This window comes from Microcaecilia unicolor, chromosome 7 (genome assembly GCF_901765095.1).
Source record: "Microcaecilia unicolor chromosome 7, aMicUni1.1, whole genome shotgun sequence".
In the NCBI taxonomy this organism is placed as follows: domain Eukaryota; kingdom Metazoa; phylum Chordata; class Amphibia; order Gymnophiona; family Siphonopidae; genus Microcaecilia; species Microcaecilia unicolor.
In genome coordinates, this window is record NC_044037.1 from 251,686,260 (window position 1) to 251,706,502 (window position 20,243).

Consider the following 20,243-nt stretch of genomic DNA (forward strand, 5'->3'; position numbering starts at 1 on the left):
TATCATATAACGTGGTGCAAGATCATTCATTATCCAAAACAGAAACGTTTACAATTTAAATGTATGCAATTTAATCGGTAATTAATATAATTTGATCCAAAGTGGAGTAGCTCTATCATATTTACCCATTTTACAAACCAAGCATACTTCGTATTTTGTAAAAAAATTGCAGACTTTAAAATAGCCTTTTAGAACATCCTACATATATAATGTTACAATAGTCCAACTGTGAGATAATTTATGAGTGGACTAAAACTTTAAATTGATCAAGAAAAATAAATTGTGCACTCTCCGAAGCATTTTCATTTTAAAGAAGACTTTCTTAATCAACAAATTGATTTGAATGTTCATCATTAGTTCTGAATCTAAAGTAATTTCTAATATTTTAAGTGACAGTTCAAAATTAAATAATTGTTGACCTCAAAGCTGCCTATGTTGTCTTTCTAAAGTACATGATAACATCAATGGCCCCAAAAATATGTTGTGAAAGTGAAACAAATAAAACTCTTCCTAATAAACCCCACTAAAATAAAGGACTAAAAAGTTCACAGTACAGAATAGCAACTTTAAAAATGTAGCAGAGGAACCATCATAATAGGTAGCAACAGGACAAACTGTCTCAAAATCTCCTGCAATGCAATCTTCAGTCCCCAATGGCTAATAAAGAAATACATGTAAAATTATTTAACTTGATTTTGAGAGCCAACCAAAATGAACACAGATGTGATCATGTTTCGAGCTCCCAGCTCTGCATCAGGGCGAATGCTCTCAAAGAGTGTATCAATGAAATGAACACGTTTTTCAACCCCTTATTCACGTTTGGAGAGCTTTGCAAAGTAGGCACCTTTTTGGAAAATCTGTATAGGTGTCCTGTTATGAAATTACCCATTGTGAGTTCGCACTACAAATGTTTTGGGAAAGCACCTTCCAGTTTTATAATGTAATCATTTCAGTTGTTCACCCACTGCCTTGCAATCAGGGCCAACGTTAGGGGGTGGCAAACAGGGCAGTTGCCCTGTGCCCCCATACCATAGGAGGCCTGAAACCTGCCTCAAGCTAAAGGAGGCCTGGACCTCCCAGAGATTAGCTTGAGGGGCATATTAGTGAAGACCTGTTTTTTTGTCAGTCTTTTCTGCACTTACAGTTTGATAGAGGCTTTGTTTAGTTTTGAAAATATGAGAACATTGCTGTATTCTGATGACATGAATTTATTATGTCCAGTCTAAACCTGTAGCTTTTGCTGTGAAGACTAACGTGAGTTACTGTGGGGCTCTGGATGAAGATGTTCCTGTACCAAGCACTGCCATCTCTTTTGATGCCAAGGACTTTTTGCACATTAAAGAGGTAAATACAGGAGGTGGTGCATGATAAACCTGCCAACTGCTAAAACTTCTGCAGTCCGATCCTGAGTCAGTCGAGGCTAAAAGGAAAAAGTGACTGGCAGCCAGCCTTGGGAAGCACTTATTTGATTAGCTGTGATGTCCACAATTGTGCATTCTCATCAAGGTTCTCTTTTAACGCTAAGAGACTGTGATATATGCTGTTGAAAAATTTCTGCTGCTGATTCGCTATCAATCCTGCAGAAGCAAATTATCAAAAGCCATTTATCCATGTACATGGCTGCATACATGGGCAAAAGGGCTATTTGAAAATTGCCCACCATCTATGAGGGCAGTTCTATTTACAGAGGTGCTAACATTTATGCACCCCTTGATCACATGTGTAAATGTTTAGAGTAATGAGATTTAATCAGATGTGTGCACAAAAAAAAAAATCAAAATTTCACTTAAGTGCTGTTCTGCAAATACTCGCGGAACATAGTGTGGATTTGCAAAGGGGTAATACATGGGCAGGGATCATACACAAATTATAATATATAGCAGATTGTACTTAATTGGGCCACATTAGGACTAGAATACTTGGGGTCGATATTCAAAGTGATTTAACTGTCCAGAAATGGCTCCTGGATGGTTAATCACCTGTTCAGGGCTAACCGCTAATTTCAACAGCACTCAAATGACTAGGTTAACCGTATAAATAAGACTGCATAAAAGTTGGTCTTATCTTTATGCGGTAACCAATAGCCAGTTAAGTGCTGAATATCACACCTTAGCCTGCTATGGGTTCACCAGCTCTGGAAACCCAGAAAATCAATGCCGGTGTCCAGACATGGCCTTGGCATTGAATTTCTGGGTTTAACGCTGATCACTGCCGGTTGAATATCAGACCCTTTGTCTCGACTAAGCAGCTACTCCAACTAAATAAAAGTTGCAGGTCAAGAGTTAAAAAGCTGTTTATTGACTAACCAAAATACAGAGCAGAAATAATTGATGCAAATCACAGAAAAATATTTACCCTGAAAACAGTTAATAACATTGGAGGAATCTGAGTGTACCTTTCTGTGTTCTCTTCACTGACCTCAGCTGAATAAAACCAGCGCAGGTTTCTAGTTCAGATTTAGGAGTCAGCAAGTGTTACATGTCTCCTAGGCATTTTGGGAGGGATCTACATTTTTTAAAGAACAAAATCGCAATCACTGCAAGACCAAGAGCAACTGTGGCTAGGTATCCATTTATACTAAGTGAAGCAGTGATCACATAGGGGCCCTTTTTACTAAGCTGCATTAAGTGCTACCAAGCTGCTGACAGCCCACGCTGTTTAGCCAGACAGTACTTAGGTTTGTCACATTGCATTGGACAGGAATGACATTTTTTTTCTTCAGTTATTTAATTGTACTTTGCCTGTTCAACTGATTTAGAAATTACATTCTGCAAACTTGTTTCTCTTTGCTTATCAGATAGGTGAGGGAGTTCCAGCTATAGATAAGAAAACCTCAGTCTTTGCAACACATCGTGAAATTGAAGATATTGACCCTCATTGTGTTTCTGGTACTGCTCCCTTAGCAGGGTCATTGCCTTGGGTGAGCCTGGCTGGCCTGAGACCCCTCACTTTTGCCTCAGGCCTATCCAGCAGTTGGGCATTCTAGTCATGTAGCTGGAAGGGCAGGGCTGCTGACAGACAGAGCTGGGCCCAGGGCAGGGCCGTTGCAGCTGCTGCTCCCCCCCCTACTTGAGCCACTGCTGTCCCCCACCCCCTTACTTTTCTGCGTCTGCTCCCCCCTCAGTCTGTTACTCTCCTGCTTCTGTGTGCAGGGTCCCAGGTTATTGCGTTAATACAATCACCTAGATCCCAACAGACAGGAGCAGAAGAGAGACAAACCAAAGGAGAAGAACCTTCTGATGCCAGGCCCCCCTTGGAGGCTGGACCAGGGGAATTTGTTCCCTCCCCAACCCCCTCTCAGTGGCTCTGGGTGGGGATCCTTAAGCCCCTCCAGCTGAAGAAATCTAGAGACTGCCCAGGTCAGCCACACAATGCAGTGAAACAGTATAGCAGTCAGTGCTGATGCTGAGACCATAAACAGGCTCAGTTCTCAGGGGAGCACTTTCTGTGAGAACAGAGCATGCTAGCAATGCTGATATCAACAGCTCAAAGTACTGCCGGTGACTGCTGTGATGCTTCATGAGTGGGCTCCAGATTTCTTCAGCTGGGGGGGGGGGGGCTTGGAGATCCCCACCAGCTAATTTTAGCTTGGTGGTAGGGGCAGGAGGGAAGAGGAAATGGATGGTAGAGGAAATGGGGGACCTAGTGTTCACTCATGTTAACTGTTGGTCATTCCCCCCCCCCAAAAAAAAAAATAATTAATTTCTGACTATGCTGCTGTGCCTTAGTCTTGCTTTTCCAGCCTTTTCCTTACTTAAATTGCTCTTTAGTTTTTACAAGGCAAATTTTCTTTTTTGTGATTGAATAGAAGACCCTAATTTAGATTACATTGCCATGTATGTGCATCATAAGTAATGGCTAATATCGAGCAAAATTTGCCGCAGTTAGATTGTGGTATATAACACTGATTACTTTATGTTTGTGATGCTTTATTGTATACATTTATATGCTAAGAATTTGAATTAAAAATGTAGATTAAGTGCACACAAGGAAAAGTTCCTTTGGAAATGCTTTATTCATGTAAGGTCTAAGATTAAAATAAGCCCAACACTGGCTGTGTTTTGCCCATGCAAGGGCAGCGTCGGGGGCTATGATGACTAATAACAAATAAAACAAGAAACATGTTAGTAAGAAATACACCGCTTGGGTAGGTGTCTTTGTTTTACAGTCTTTTTATATATGCGCATTTTTATTCACTTGTTATCATTTTATATTTGTTTTGTATATGTGCATTTTATTTACTTGATATCCATCCATTTACTATTTATTATTCTAGGATTGGCTCCGTATTTGTTCGCTATACATGTTTTGGCATTTTAATATGCTTGTCATTATTTATTATTTATGATATGTTTATGTTTTATTATTTATATTAATGACTGTGTATTTTTTACTTACATGTTTGTCTTGTTTTATTTGTTATTAGTCATCATAACCTCTGACGTAGCCCTTGTGTGGGCGAAACACGGCCAGTGTCAGACTTATTTTAATCTTAGACCTCACATGAATAAAGTATTTCCATGTGTGATCTGCTTTTTTCATACTGCAATTATATGTTTTTTATAGGATCCTTTTGGGAAGAATAATGTTGGAGTGATTATGATTATTATATTTAATTATGAAAATCTCAGGGCAGGAAGAGGATTAGTCATCTGAAAAATAGTTGAGAGGGGATTGAAGCTTGAAGGTTCACCAAGGTATCATCTCTAAGCTGACAAGTGCTAACCCGTTCAGCCTTTCATAATCAGGGAACCTTTCTGTCCCCTTACCATTTTTGCTGCCTTTTGATATTGGATGATCAGAACTGTAAGTGCCCTCAAATGCATTTTACCGAATGGACTTTGCATAATTTTTCAAGGAGAAAACATAGTGGCAATTCTATAAAAGTGACACCTAAATCAAGGCGTAGACGGCAGAGTAGTAAAGGACCAGCCCTGATGCAGCAGAGCGAAACATGGCCCATGTTTCAAGCATGCTGTAGTCACGCCACTCCTCAAAAAACCATCACTAGACCCTACCTGTCCCTCCAACTACCGCCCCATCTCCCTCCTACCCTTCCTCTCCAAGACACTTGAGCGCGCAGTCCACAGCCGCTGCCTTGATTTTCTCTCCTCTCATGCCATCCTCGGTCCGCTTCAATCCGGTTTTCGCCCTCTTCACTCGACAGAAACAGCACTCTCTAAAGTCTGTAATGACCTGTTCCTTGCCAAATCCAGAGGCCACTACTCCATCCTCATCCTCCTGGATCTATCCGCCGCTTTTGACACTGTCAATCATGACTTACTTCTTGCCACACTGTCCTCATTTGGGTTCCAGGGCTCTGTTCTCTCCTGGTTCTCCTCCTATCTCTCCCACCGCACCTTCAAAGTTCACTCTCATGGATCTTCCTCCACCCCCATCCCCTTATCTGTTGGTGTTCCCCAGGGATCGGTCCTTGGAACCCTTCTGTTCTCAATCTACACCTCTTCCCTGGGCTCCCTGATCTCATCTCATGGTTTCCAGTATCATCTCTATGCTGATGACACCCAACTGTATCTCTCCACACCAGACATCACCGCGGAGACCCAGGCAAAGGTATCGGCCTGCTTATCTGACATTGCTGCCTGGATGTCCAACCGCCACCTGAAACTGAACATGTCCAAGACCGAACTTATCGTCTTTCCACCAAAACCCACTTCTCCTCTTCCTCCACTTTCTATCTCAGTTGATAACACCCTCATCCTCCCCGTCTCATCTGCCCGCAACCTCGGAGTCATCTTTGACTCCTCTCTCTCCTTCTCTGCGCATATCCAGCAGATAGCCAAGACCTGTCGCTTCTTCCTCTTTAACATCAGCAAAATTCGCCCTTTCCTCTCTGAACACACCACCCAAACTCTCGTCCACGCTCTCATTACCTCTCGCCTGGACTACTGCAACTTACTCCTCACCGGCCTCCCACTTAGCCATCTATCCCCCCTTCAGTCTGTTCAGAACTCTGCTGCACATCTCATATTCCGCCAGAACCGATATACTCATATCACCCCTCTCCTCAGGTCACTTCACTGGCTTCCGATCAGATACCGCATTCAATTCAAGCTTCTCCTTCTTACCTACAAATGCACTCAGTCTGCTGCCCCTCACTATCTTTCTACCCTCATCTCCCCTTACGTTCCCGCCCGTAACCTCCGTTCACAGGATAAATTCCTCCTCTCAGTACCCTTCTCCACAACCGCCAACTCCAGGCTCCACTCATTCTGCCTCGCCTCACCCTATGCTTGGAACAACCTTCCTGAACCCTTATGCCAAGCCCCCTCCCTGCCCGTCTTCAAGTCTTTGCTTAAAGCCCACCTCTTCAATGCTGCGTTCGGCACCTAACCCTTACCGTTCAGTGAATCCAGACTGCCCCAATTTGACAGCCCCTATCGAACCGACCGTTCACTTGTCTATTAGATTGTAAGCTCTTTGAGCAGGGACTGTCTCTCTTTGTTAAATTGTACAGCGCTGCGTAACCATAGTAGCGCTCTAGAAATGTTAAGTAGTAGTAGTAGTAGTATGTCGGCTGGAGTCCTTTGCAGATAAGTTATTAAAATTATAAATTTATTTAGAAAAGTGTAAAATATTAAAATATAGATTTTTGAAAAAAGAATAATGTATTGACCGATGAAGATTAAAGCGAGTCACAGGGCAAAGTACGCTATCAGGCTTATTTTCGAAAGAGAAGGGCGCCCATCTTTCAACACAAATTGGGAGATGGGCGTCCTTCTCTCAGGGTTGCCCAAATCGGCATAATCGAAAGCTGATTTTGGGCATCCCCAACTGCTTCCCGTCGTGGGAACGACCAAAGTTCCTGGGGGGGGGGGGGGGGTGTCGGAGGCATAGCAAAGGCGGGACTGGGACTTGCCTAACAGATGGGTGTCCTTGAGCGATAATGGAAAGAAGAAGGGCTTCCCTGATGAGCACTTGGCCGACTTTACTTACTTTTCTTACGACCAAGCCTTAAAAAGGTGCCTGAACTGACCAGATGACCACCAGAGGGAATTGGGGATGACCTCCCCTTACTCCCCCAGTGGTGACTAACCGTCTCCCACCCTGAAAAAAATAACTTTGAAAACTTTTTTTGCCAGCCTCAAATATCATACTCAGGTCCATCGCAGCAGTATGCAGGTCCCTGGGGGAGGGGGAGGTGTGTGTGTCAGCGGAGGCATAGCGAAGGCGTGGACGTCCTTCTTTCAAACATTTTGGACGTCCTGAACTGTTTCCCCCACAGGGACGGCCGAATTTCAAGGGAGTGGAGTGGAGGAGTGGCCTAGTGGTTAGAGCACTGGTCTTGAAATCCAGAGGTGGCCAGTTCAAATCCCACTGATCCAAAATCCAAATAAATAAATAAAGGGGGTGTCGGAGGCATAGCAAAGGCATGGACGTCCTTCTCACAGAAACATCCACATTTTGGAAGTCCTCAACTGCCCGTCGCAGGGACGGAGGCATAGCAAAGGCGCCTAACACTTGGACGTCTTTCACCCATACTAAAAAAAAAAAAAGACGTCTCTGACGAGCACTTGGACGTTTTCACCTGGACTTGTGTTTTTTTAAGGTTGTAGACGGCAATTTATTTAAGGTTGTAGATGGCTATTATACACGCAGCTTGTTTGCGTGTATGAAGCCGTCTTTGGCATACACAGAGCAGCCATGCATAACGCTTGGCTTCTCTGTACTGGCTTCCCCTCCTTAGGAAGGAAATCGTGTGCAAATGAGCGAACAGCGAGCAGCTCATTTGCATGCTATTTTCTTCATGCATGCCCGTTCCTTTCCAAATCGCTAAGGGATCGGTAAGGAGGGGCTTTTTCTGTTCAGTTAGTGCCCTAGGGTGCCGGTTGGTGTCCTGGCATGTCAGGGGGACCAGTGCACTACGAATGCTGGCTCTTCCCACGACCAAATGAGTTGGATTTGGTCATTTTTGAGATGGGCGTCCTCGGTTTCCATTATCGCCGAAAACCAGGGACGACCATCTAAAAGGTCGACCATCTCAACATTTATGTCGACCATCTCTAAGGTCGACCTAAATGTTGAGATTTGGGCGTCCCCGACCGTATTATCAAAACGAAAGATAGCCGCTCATCTTGTTTTGAGAATACGGGTTTCCCCGCCCCTTCGCAGGACATCCTGCGAGGACACCCTCAGGAAAACTTGGGCGCCCCATTCAATTATGCCCCTCTATGTGAAATGAGTCGCTTTTGAGGTCGATGTGCATAAGTGATGTAATTAATGGTTACAGTGCCTGTTAAGAGTAATTTTGAGCATTGGGATAAATAGTATGTAAATCACTAACTAGCACAGCCAATTTTAAAAGAAAAACTACTACATAGTTTGTACATGCTCAGGTCAATATTCAGCCTCTGTTGTTGGCGGTTGTTCTAAATGCTGGCCTCAGTGGGTAAAAAAAAATCTGGTTATTCAGTGCCGCTGTCTGGACAGTGAGCAGTGCTGAAAATCCGGACAGAGTGGTGACTGCCAGCATTAGCCAGACAGAGACAATTTAGAAGAGTTATCCAGATAACTCAGCGCAACCTTTTGCTGTTCTAAGTTATTTGGATATGTTATCTGGATAGTGGACAGAATATCATATATCCAAATAATTCCCAGCAACACCCATATTCTGCCCAAGCTCCACCTTGGCACTAGGAAATTCTGTAAAGTAAGCGCTAAAAGTTACTTGCTGATTACACCAGTTAAATGTCAAAATTCTGCCCAAGCAATATTCTGTGGATAAGCATATATCTCGCTTACTGCCGGATTCTATATATCGCACCTAGCATTCTGCGCTGAAATCTAAGCGTATTCCATAACAACGCGCCTAACTTAATTGGCTTAACAAGCTAATCAGTGTTTTTAACAGCACTTAACAAACAATAATGAGCACTAATTGGCGATAATTAGAATGTATGCGCATAACTCGCTAAGCGTATTCTGTAGTGAACTGTGCTTAAATTCTAAAATGTGCAGTTCAAAAGGGGTATGTTCATGGACGGGGAGGTTGGCATTTCTTGAGCATTCCCAAACTTGCACGCGTTGTTATAGAATATGACCCAGTCCACGTAAATCTACCTGCAGGGATTTACGCTATGTTTTCTTTGGTGTAAATGGAGTTGCGTAATTTTAGGTGATGGGATATCAACTATACTTATTCTATATACCCGCACCTAAATCCTTTAGAATATGCTTAGGCAGAAATGTGTTCCGTACAGATTTTTTTAAAGCGCCATATATAAAATCTGGTTCATAGTGTGTATTTTTCAGGTGAGCATATGCACAGCTGGAGTCTGGGTGAGGCATGGGCAGGAGTTAAACACACGTAACTTATAGAATACTTTGAATTATGTGCATATCTCTAGCACTTAGGCTTACACCAGCTCAATCACTGGTTGGCACCTAACTTGTAGACACATATTTTCACTGTTATGCTAATATTCTATAAAGAAATGTTGGTGCCTATATTCCTTTAAAGAGTTGGTTCCTGCAGGCACCCAGTTAGAGAACTGATCCCTATGGTAAGGGTGGTCAGTAATGATTTATGGCAACATTATTTGGATAGTGCAGCTGAAAATTGCTGGATAGACCAGCCAGTGGCATTTATCTGGATAGCAGTTGCAGCAATTGCTGCTGTCCAGAGAAGCGTGTTTTAATTTTGGGTCATAGAACAGCAGAAACATTGCATGTACATGTGAAAACAACATCCATATGTGCTTTCCTCCTGGGAACTAGTGCAGGAGCACTTCAGTTTAATCCAGTTTAACTGGGTGTGCATTGTAAAAGACTCTATGAATGGAGAATCAATATTGGCTGAGTAGCTACATAATTAATTGGATAGCTCCCTTTGAAAATTGTCTACTGTAGTGATTATGAATCTGATTCATCAAGGTCTTTCACCATAACCCTAGAATGGGAGAAGAGCCTTTCTGAATTAGGCCTGAAATGAGCAGACCTGCCAGCGGGAGACTCCCGCTTTTGAAGGTCAACTTCCACACTACCTCCAAGGAGCTGGGATCTCCCGCTGATCAGCCTCCCCTTCCAGTGGCAGCAGGAGATGACGTTTTAGGAAAGCCTCTCCTGCTGTTACTGGAAGGGGAGGCTGCCGCTGGTGTTGCTGTGGGCAGGGTTGGGTGGAGTTGTGGGCGGGTCGAGTCCTAAATCTCCCACATAGGAGGTTGGTCCCCTTGGTTGCTCTGTATGAGTGGAAAAGATGCTCAGTGGGGTAGGGGAGAGGAGAATTATCCATGCAGTGAGTGAGTGAGTTAGTCACACCTATGTTTTTTTCTGTTTAAGAGGGGAATTAAGAGAAATCGAGGAACAATGAGCTACTTAACTTGTATGAGCCTGGTATTTTGGCAGTTCATAAAACAAGCAGCAATGTTTTCTCTTCATGAATACAAACCCTCTAGTTAGCTATAATTCTTCAAAGACAAAGGGGTAGATAATATTTTTATTCTTGAGTCATGCTCTGCTAGATTCTTTGGAGCCTTTCCTTTAATTTTCAACATAAAAAATTAGCCAAAGATTTTGTAACATGTGATCTAGAAGGAGGAACTTGTAGGTTAGTGAAAACTTATGTACAGCAACTTTCAGTACTTTTATGTTGGGTTTAACAAAAGGCGTCACAACCTGTAAAGAAGCCAGCTCTCTCCAGAACAAGACTTTACATTACTGAGGACCACAGCATAGTGAGACGCATGTATGCTCATACTCTGAAATGTTTATTTTACAAATTTTAATGATGCGTTTCAGTCTCAGCACCGTGAATCATAATGAATATGGATTTTGTTTTGTTGACTTGAGGCATACTTTCAAAGCACTTAGCCTTCCAAAGTTCCATAGAAACCTATGGAACTTTGGAAGGCTAAGTGCTTTGAATGTGTGACTTATTTGGTAACTGCTTTCTTAAAATTATACTCATGATATTAAATGCTTTTTTTTTCTGCTTATAGATTTTCACTAAATACACACACACACACACACACACATTTCTGCTTGTGAGTATTGTTTTCTAACTTCTTTTGAAACTCCACCAAACAAATCCACTTCCCTGTTGAGACCTTGTATACAAGGATTCAGGTCAGTAAAGATTTCTTCCCAGGAGTCATAAATAAAACAGAGCTGCTGATAGATCTTTACTGTTTATTAGTATAATTACCTCTCTGATGCCAACAAATCGGTATCTTTTGTTATTCTTTTTCAGGATCCGCTGTGCTAGTGACAGTTAAGAGCTAATTGAGAAGATTTGCTGCAGATACTTTTCTAAAATACCAAATTCTAATCACTACATTCTACCTAAAATGGGGCTGATTATGTTATAGATTCTTTTGCTGTCTGTTCTATGTATTAATGTCCTGGATGGTTGGGAAGCTTCATACTAGGTTTACAGTGTGAAAACCCCAGGGCTTGTATTGGGCACTGGGAGAACTAAATTTCAAGGCCTTAACTTTTGTGGAATGTTGTCTTCCTCCTCTGGCTGCACCAATGCAATCACCCCTCAGGCATTTTACAAAGTCCAGGCCAGCCTCTTTATTAATAATTGTTCCTAAGTATAAGTGTTTGTTCTACATGCTGGATTTTATGTATTGATATTTTAAGTTTCAAAAGGCATATCCTACCGACCCAACTTAAATGCCTGAACTCTGCAACACAGCAAAACTAAAGTACGTAATGGACATAACACAACTCTTCTGCTTTACGATTCCCTAATGTGACCGTTCCACGTGAACCTTATCTTACTACAACATCACTTTGTATTTGTTCACACCGGAGTCTGAGAATGCCTCTCCGGTATTATGTAAGCCACATTGAGCCGCAAATAGGTGGGAAAATGTGGGATACAAATGTAACAGATACATAAAATAAATAAATAAGTATTTTGTCTAATGAATGTTAACCTAGTATCTTTTGATAGGGCTTCTTTTTTTTTTTTTAAAGATGCCTACCATCAAACATTTAACACGAAAATTCATATTAGGGAGTGGAAAGGAAGTGTGCCTTGAATATAATATGGGTAAAGCAGCAGATAACGTGAAATAGCTTCCTACACCTCCAGAGGTGTAACTAACTGCATTCCACATTACTGGCCATGCTATTAACATGTAATAGCGACCGTTTCCTCATGTTAGCAGTATGGCTGCCTTCCTCAAAATATTGAGTGCACCCCAAACAGTTACTGTGGTGGTTTTACAGCTGTCACCAAGTGTTGCTTGCTGATCGGTTGGATGTTTCTTTGTTCTCTCTGTGGATTAACTTGTTTTTATAACCACAAGTATGCATAAAGGATTTATTCAAGCCAATCAGCTTCTTCTCAGAGAAAGTTGTTTGTGACCCCTGAGGCAGGCGCTTTGGCGCTGAAGCACGGACCGTGTCGGGTCCTTGATATGAATATTCTGAGTAAACTGCTTCTTGATATTATCTCCCTATTGGTTTGCACATTTGTCAGCCTCTACTTTTGCTGTTTTGCTTTGATTCTCTGTGGAGGCTCCTCCTGCTTTCTTGGGTTTTACAGCTACTGCAGATTAACTTTGCCGTTAATGTGCATTAACTGCAAAACATTAGCATGATTTAATAAACAGGCCTCTAAAGGGGTAATTTTATAAAGATTTTTTCTGAATTGAAAACCAGTTTTACATGTGGAAAAGGCCTTTTATAACCCTATGCAGCAATATATGCACCATCCTCCAAATTCTATAAATGGCACTTAAAATTGCATGTGCAAATTTAGGCATGTGCCCAATTTGTGTGCGCAATTTATTCAAACGAGCCAATTAGCATCAGTAATTGAGTGCTAATGATCATTTATTGTCATTAATTGTCAACAATTTGAATTTACATGCACATCTTGCTAGGTAGTATTTTATAAAAGTATGGGCTTAAATTTTTTAGCATGCAACTGAAAAGGGGGCGTTGCTAGGGGTGGGACATGGGTGGGTTAGGGGTGTTCATTAAAGATGTGTGCAGTATTATAAAATTTGGGGGATCTGTGCCTAACTTAGGTGTGAGGATTTATACCTGGTTTTAGTTGGTGTAAATTCTCGAGCCTAAAAGTTGGGCATGGATCCCGGTGCTACATGCACTTGGAGTGCATCTATAGAATATTGCATTTTTCAGTGCTCAAATTTGGGCACCATTTACTGAATGTGGTCCTATGTCTAGATATTCCCTGGGGTGTAATTTGGATGCAGCAGGGCAGAGTTTTTATATATTTATTTATTTGTTTTTTTGCTCACACCTTTTTCAGTAGTAGCTCAAGGTGAGTTACATTCAGGTACACTGGGTATTTCCCTGTACCCTGGATGGCTCACAATCTAAATTTGTATCTGAGGCAATGGAGGGCTAAGTGACTTGTTCAAGATTACAAGGAGCAGCAGGATTTGAACCAGGAAGTCAAGACTGCTGCTCTAATCACTAGGCTACTCCTCCACTCTGTGTTTTCCATAAAATATGCAAATACACATGTACAGTATACTTACAAATTTACATCAGAGCAGGTGTAAATGTGTATATTGGCATTTGTGCACTACAGGCGCTGGTTCTGGGGGCCTGTTTGACAAAAGTACATAGGCGTCTAATTTGCCTTTCTAAAACAGGCTAAAAAGTGATGATGTCTTTTTGTACGTCTCACATAGGCATCCTGTTCTAAAACCAGACCCTACATGTTGTAATGTGTGTTCTGGATAGCATGGGGAGAGGGCTTAGTAACAATTTGGATGGAATGTGGCTGGGTTGTCCTTTTTTCACTATTCAAATATCAATACTTTTTTGTTTAAGTGATTCTGATTTAAAGCAAGTATTGTGGCATTTATTTGGCTTAAAAATGCACAATTCCTGGTCCTCAAGCGTGAAAAAAAGCCTTATTTTTCAAGATATCCTCAATCAGTTTATCAGAAATATTTACGCACACTGGGTTTGAGAATGAGGCTAATCTGTGTAACTTGGTTACTCAAAAACAGACCTGTTTATGTCCTCAAGGAACAGGGTTCTGCACCTTGAGTGAAATTCTATAAAGTATGCACTAACAGTTACATACTCCTAAAATAACCATCTATTTCCTTTGTATAGATCTATGTTGCAACCACACCTTGAATATCGTGTACAATGTTGGTCACTCTATCTGAAAAAGATTATAGTGGAACAAGAAAAGGTTCAGACAAGGATGACAAAAGTTAGACAGATTAGGGCTCTTCAGCTTCATGATATGATAAAGTTTATAAAATCATAAATGGGATAGAATAGTTAAATAAGGAACAATTGTTCAGCCTTTGAAAAAACACTAAAACAAGAGGACACTACATTGAACTAGAGGCCAGCAGATTGGAAATAAATCATAGAAAGGTCATAAGCGGTCGGTGGCCCAACTGTTTGGGGAGGCTAAAGGGGGCGGGGTTATGGGTAGGGCCTGGGGTGGAGCTTAAATCCATAATTGTCTGATAACACACAGGAAAAAATAAATAAATAAAAATAAAAGTCACAATTAATACCTTTTATTAAATTTAGATATAAGCTATGTATCATATGTCAAAGAATAAAGTGGTTGCTCAAAGCATATACTAACCACAATCGCTCAACTGCAAAACACTATGCACAACTTTGTGCAAAAACACACTCAGAACCTTACTGTACCATAAATATTACACTGGGCAGAACCTAATACACCAATATACCACCCATACGGAAAATGCAGACCATCAACAATGTGAAACAAGGGATCATATCATCACAATTCTCATGTAGAGCCACAAAACACCCTAATTCATGTTTAATGTGGGATAAAATGCCATAAATAAGTAAATAAATATAAACTTTTAATGTTGAGCACCTGATTCTCAAAGTGGACATATTCCAAACACTATAATGAAAATAAAATGATCTTTTCTACCTTTGTTTGGTGACTTTTTCTGATCATGCTGGTCCAGTATCTGCTGCTATCTGTTCTCAGTGCAGGTCAGGAAGTCATCCTCATTAAATATCTCCCTGGCAACCCAGGACACCTCCAACCCCCCCCCCCCCTCTCCCAGCAGTAAGGTAAACAAACCATAAACCAATTTCTACAACTGGACAAGGCTAGAGGGCTTTCACTGCAGCTCCTGCTGTGAGGATGGAGGTAAATCAACAATTTAAACCCCTCAGAGCACAGCAGGGGAGGCTTAGCCTGTCCAAGCCTCTTATACCGGGCACCTATGAGAAAGGTTTTTCTCCAAGGACAAGCAAGACATAATATCTCACATGTGGGTGATGCCCTGCGATGGGTCCCTGGTACAGATACTGCCCATTGTTCTACATTTTCCAGAAGCCTTTGGCAGGCCCAAAACATGCATGCACAACTTCTTTCTCAACTGCCTGAGTCATGCAGGACCCACAGTTTCACTTTCTCCACTTTAAAGACGTGTCTTCAATTGTGGCAGGCTGGTAGCGAGTGTATTTCTTTCTGACTGATCTATGTCTTCCTGCCTCTTCATTTTTTAGTGAGTAGTATTGGACTTTCCTTTTTTTCTGTTAGTTTTCATTCCCTTCCATTTTTTCCTTAGTTTTTCAGCCTTTTTGATTTTTCTTTCATTTTTTTTGCAGTTCAAGGCTGTTTTTAGGCCTGAGCTTCTGGCTGGGTCTTAAAAAGAAAAAAAAAATCTATTTTTTCAACATTGAGCCTTTTGATTTTGTTGTGGTTATTTTTCCTGTGGTGTCCCAGAAGCTTGCCAGTGGGTTTAAGTGGTGTGCAGACTGCTCTAGGCCCATGTCTGTGACTGACTCACATGACATGTGCCTAAAGAGTCTAGGCCAATGTTCCCTCTAAGCTGTGCGGGAGTCCTCCAACTGCACTGGTGCCACTGGGAAGTGGTGCTTCAACATTGTGTTTTGAATAGCTGGCGACAGGCAGGCTCCCTGGAATCCTGCAGAACTTGCCCATCCCTCACTATTGAAAATGTAATCATGAAGTAGCACTTGCTATTAGAAGGGCTGTAGGCAGTGTTACCATATGTCCGGTTTTATCCGGACATGTCCTCTTTTTGAGGACATGGTCGGGCAACCGGGCGGGTTTTGCCAGCCTGCCCGTTTGTCCAGATTTCTGGACAAACGGGCAGGCCTAGTGGTGTCCTATCCTCCACTCCCCTTACTGCCCTGGTGGTCTAGTGACCTCTTTGGGGCAGGAAAGAGCCGCTTCTTTCCTGTCCCCAGAGTCTGCTTACTGTTCCTTGCTGATGGTTCCAGTGCCAATTCAAAATGGCTGCCGAGAGTTGAAGTCTCGCGAGGTCGCTTCTACTCTCGGCAGCCATTTTGAATCGGCGCCAGGACCGGAATCAGCAAGGAACAGTATGCAGGCTCTGGGGGCAGGAAAGAGGGGGCTCTTTCCTGCCCCAAAGAGATCACTAGACCACCAGGGCAGTATAGTAAGTGGAGGGTAGGATAGGACACCCTTAGGGGTGTGTGATGTGTGTGTGTGTGTGAAAGGGGCAGGGCGTTATGTGACAGAGGGCGGGATGGGGGTATGGTGGTGCAGGGCATGTGTCCTCATTTTTGGGGGAGCAAATATGGTAATCCTAGCTGTAGGTGGGGAGGACTCCTCAGCTTAGAGGGAACGGTGGTCTAGGCCCTAACCATAAGGCAAGTTCCTGAAGAAAACATCCATAAAAAATTATAACCAGGTACTGTAGTCTTGGAGGTCTCATTACTTATCCCTGGAAATGAGCTATGAGAAACGTGCTTTTTGGGATCTTCTAGGTACTTGTAACCTGACTGGCTGCTCTTGATGGATTTTAGTCTGACTCAGCATGGCTTTTCTTATGTCGTTATGGGACCCTTTTACAAAGGCACATTAGGCTCTACGTGTGTGCCAAAATGAGACTACCGCCAGGCTACCATGCCCCCCTGTTGGTAATTTCAGATTTGCCACGTGCTCATAATGCCTGGATAATTTATTTATTTCCTCCCACGCGTGCCATTTCCAGAGGTAATCGGCAGTTGGGGCATACCGACCAGTCACCGCGCATGTAGTACGTGAGCCCTTACCACTAGATCAATGGGTGGTGTTAAGGGCTCAGGCTGATTTTAGGGGTGCGCTGGTTTCAGTTTTACTGCATGCCCTTTTCCTGTCCCATTAAAAAAAAAAGTCATTTTTTTGCAGGTGCGGTTAAAAACTGGCCCAGTGCACCCAAAACATGCGCCTACGCTATCGCAGGCCACGTTTTACTGAGGCTTAGTAAAAGGACTCCTATATTCTTAGATGTATAGTTTAATATAATCCAATTAATGCTAACCATAAATAATAATTTTTCAAAAAAGGATCTAATATGGGTGAGACATAAGATTTATGCTGAATAAGACCACAGATTTTTCCACTTACTGTTCTTAATCACAGCAGTTCTATATTGAAGCGTGTAAGCAGATGTGTAATAGGAACCATCTTTCTGCTTGTGTTTCAGAAATACAACAACGACTGGTGGATAGGAAGGCTGGTTAAAGAAGGCTGTGAGATTGGTTTCATTCCAAGCCCACTTAGGCTGGAGAACATCCGAATTCAGCAGGAGCAGAAGAGAGGACGCTTTCATGGAGGGTAAGAAGCTCAGACTAAGAAATGAATTTAAGGGACCTCATAAGAAGATCCATACTCAAAAAGGTTTGGTTAGCTTTGTTATTTAGCCAGAGAGATTTTCATCATCACCACCACCACCACCTGGCTACATTTTCTATAGGAAAATTGTAGCCTGCCAGAAAATTAGTTGGATTAAAAGAAGTGGCACTGGAAGCATTTCTGGGGTGCGTTATAACTTCAGCCAATCAGCACAAATATTCAGTGCTGGCCATCCAAAGTTACCCTTGTTGCTGTCCAAATAGCAGGTCTTAAAATTAATAGGACATGTTTTTATGTTTAATTATGGCTTTTATTTAGTTCAAATTAATAGTTACAAAATTAAGTAAAATTTTTATTATTTCCAATTAAATAAAATATTTAAAAACATAACATATCTTTATCTCAGTAAGATGCTATCTTATAATGTTTCCACACCAGGTCAGTATAGCATATTTATTCCAGCTTACCCACTGTTTACTAAAATTAAGTTAGATATGCTGTGACTTTATTTACTCCCTTTTGAGCAGAATTTTGTCTGACAGCTGCCATAGCAAAGTTTGTTTTCTCTCAGTGGAAGTTTCTTTTACCATGGCCCAGGGAGAGATTCCTGGCACTCCCCACCCCCACCCCCCTCAGCAAGATCCATCTCTCCAAGGACATCTCTCCCATCCCTCTGCTAGGCTAGAGATCACATTTTTTTCACTTTTTACACACACTGGCTAATGTCCAGGAAATCCCATGTTATATAGGATTTATGTCCATAGGCATTAATACTTACTTCTGTCATTGGCTGTAGACAGAAATGAGGTGGATGTAATGCCAGCTTGGCATTTCTTGATTGGTACATCGTAATGGGGGTTGGTCCTATAATGCAAGGGCCTTGTCTGTGTAAGCATACATAGCCTATCACTCACGACAAACCCATTAAAAAAAGGAGTCTCCACAGAACCACCACCCACATGGGTGGGGATGTTGGCTTGATTGTCATGGCCTCAAGCAGTATCCAGGTCACCTAGTACGTCATGGTTGTTCTGCGACCCATGACTCGAAACAAACATCCATGCTCCATGTTGCAATATTCTATCATACACCATCTTAGATCAATAATGTTAACAAATTAATTTTCTTAAAAATACAGTTCAGGCCTAGTTTGGACAGCTGGGAAGCAAAGCCTAATCTGACCTAACTTTCCTATTGCTTGGCCCATAAAATCACTCCAAAACTAACTATAATCTGAAAATGAAAAAAATATATATCTTACGAAAATGGAGCAGCATTTACTTTATGTATCTGATTTGCTAATAGGCTTTTCTCAGTGGCACAGAATGAGAAAATCCTGAAAAAAATGTTGGAGCATCTTTTGCAATATGGTTCATATCTGTAAGCAAGACAAACACAACAATCTCATTGTGTTATAGAAGCAGACAGTCTCTCTCCAATGAGCTTATAATGCGCACACAGTTAAATATACTTTTCAGTGATATCAGCTCTCTCCAATCAACATGCTTGTTTAATCTTCAGGCTTGTTCCTTGTACTGTCCCATAATACTTTCAATTTTCTGCACTGGGTCCTGTTCCTCAATGCCTTTAATAACACTGGCAATTATAGATATTCTGTACCATTGGAAAAAGAAATAGATGCAGAATAAAAAAAAATAGATAGATAATGCACTTGCTCTGTTATACTTGTATTTCCTGGCTGTAAAAAAGAACACTAGAAAGTATGTCTAGTGAGCACTGGTGAACGGAGCAAGATGCAGACACATGCTGTGGTGGCTGGCTAATTTTTGAAACAATTTACCACTAAAATGGTCAAGAGAAAAGGAAAGATAAGGACCAAAACTTGCTCAAGCGCCACAATAACTTGCCAGATGTGGCCATGAGCATTCCTCTTTGGAAGCTGAGGAGCAAAAGAGGAATTTTTGTACGAGATTGACCTGAAGCATCAAAAACAAATTAGGAGGAAATATTTTTTCCACTCAAACAAAAGTTAAAGCTCTGAAACTTGTTGCCGGAGGATGTGGTAACATCGGTTAGCATATCTAGCTTTAACAAAAAGTTTTGGACAAATTCCTGGAGGAAAAATCCATAGTCTATTATTGAGATGGACATGGGGGAAGCCACTGCTTGCCCTGGGATTGGTAGCATGGAATGTTGCTACTATTTGGGTTTTTGCCACGTATATGTGACCTGGATTAGCCATTGTTGGAAGCAGGATACTGGGCTAGATGGACCATTAGTCTGACCCAGTATGGTTATTCTTATGTTCTTATCAAAAAGAAACCTAATAGATTCAAATAGAGATCCAACTGAGCTAATACCTCCAACCACCAAATTCAGTGATCCTCCCACTCCTGCATCTTGAGTCCAGTTCCCAAGCATAATGCTAGCACTTCCAGTCACCAACTGTGGCCTCTCCTGCTTCAGAGAATCTACTCTGCTCGCTCCTTCTTGTAGGACACCAACAGCTTCGGTATACACGTGCATGGTGGGGACTGGAGGAGTCTGCTGTTTGAGGCTGAGAGCGACTTCCAGTTGGCACATGCTTTCCAGAATCTCTCTACTGGAGCTCATGGTATTCAACCATGAGACCTGCAAAAGGAGGAGCCGGGGTCTCCGAGGGAAAGGCCTATGGTTTTCCCTTGTGTTTTCTGAACAGGAAATTGTG

At 42.0% G+C, this 20,243-nt stretch overlaps 1 protein-coding gene across 1 annotated transcript in view; it reads left to right on the forward strand.

The window, feature by feature from the left end:
* The window catches only part of CACNB4 (calcium voltage-gated channel auxiliary subunit beta 4), a 202,420-nt gene that overhangs the window by 102,681 nt on the left and 79,496 nt on the right, over nt 1-20,243 (forward strand). The window contains exons 3-4 of the mRNA XM_030209207.1: nt 1,222-1,344; nt 17,427-17,557. Coding sequence (XP_030065067.1) covers nt 1,222-1,344; nt 17,427-17,557 — 254 coding nt within the window. The remainder of the gene's footprint in view (nt 1-1,221; nt 1,345-17,426; nt 17,558-20,243) is intronic.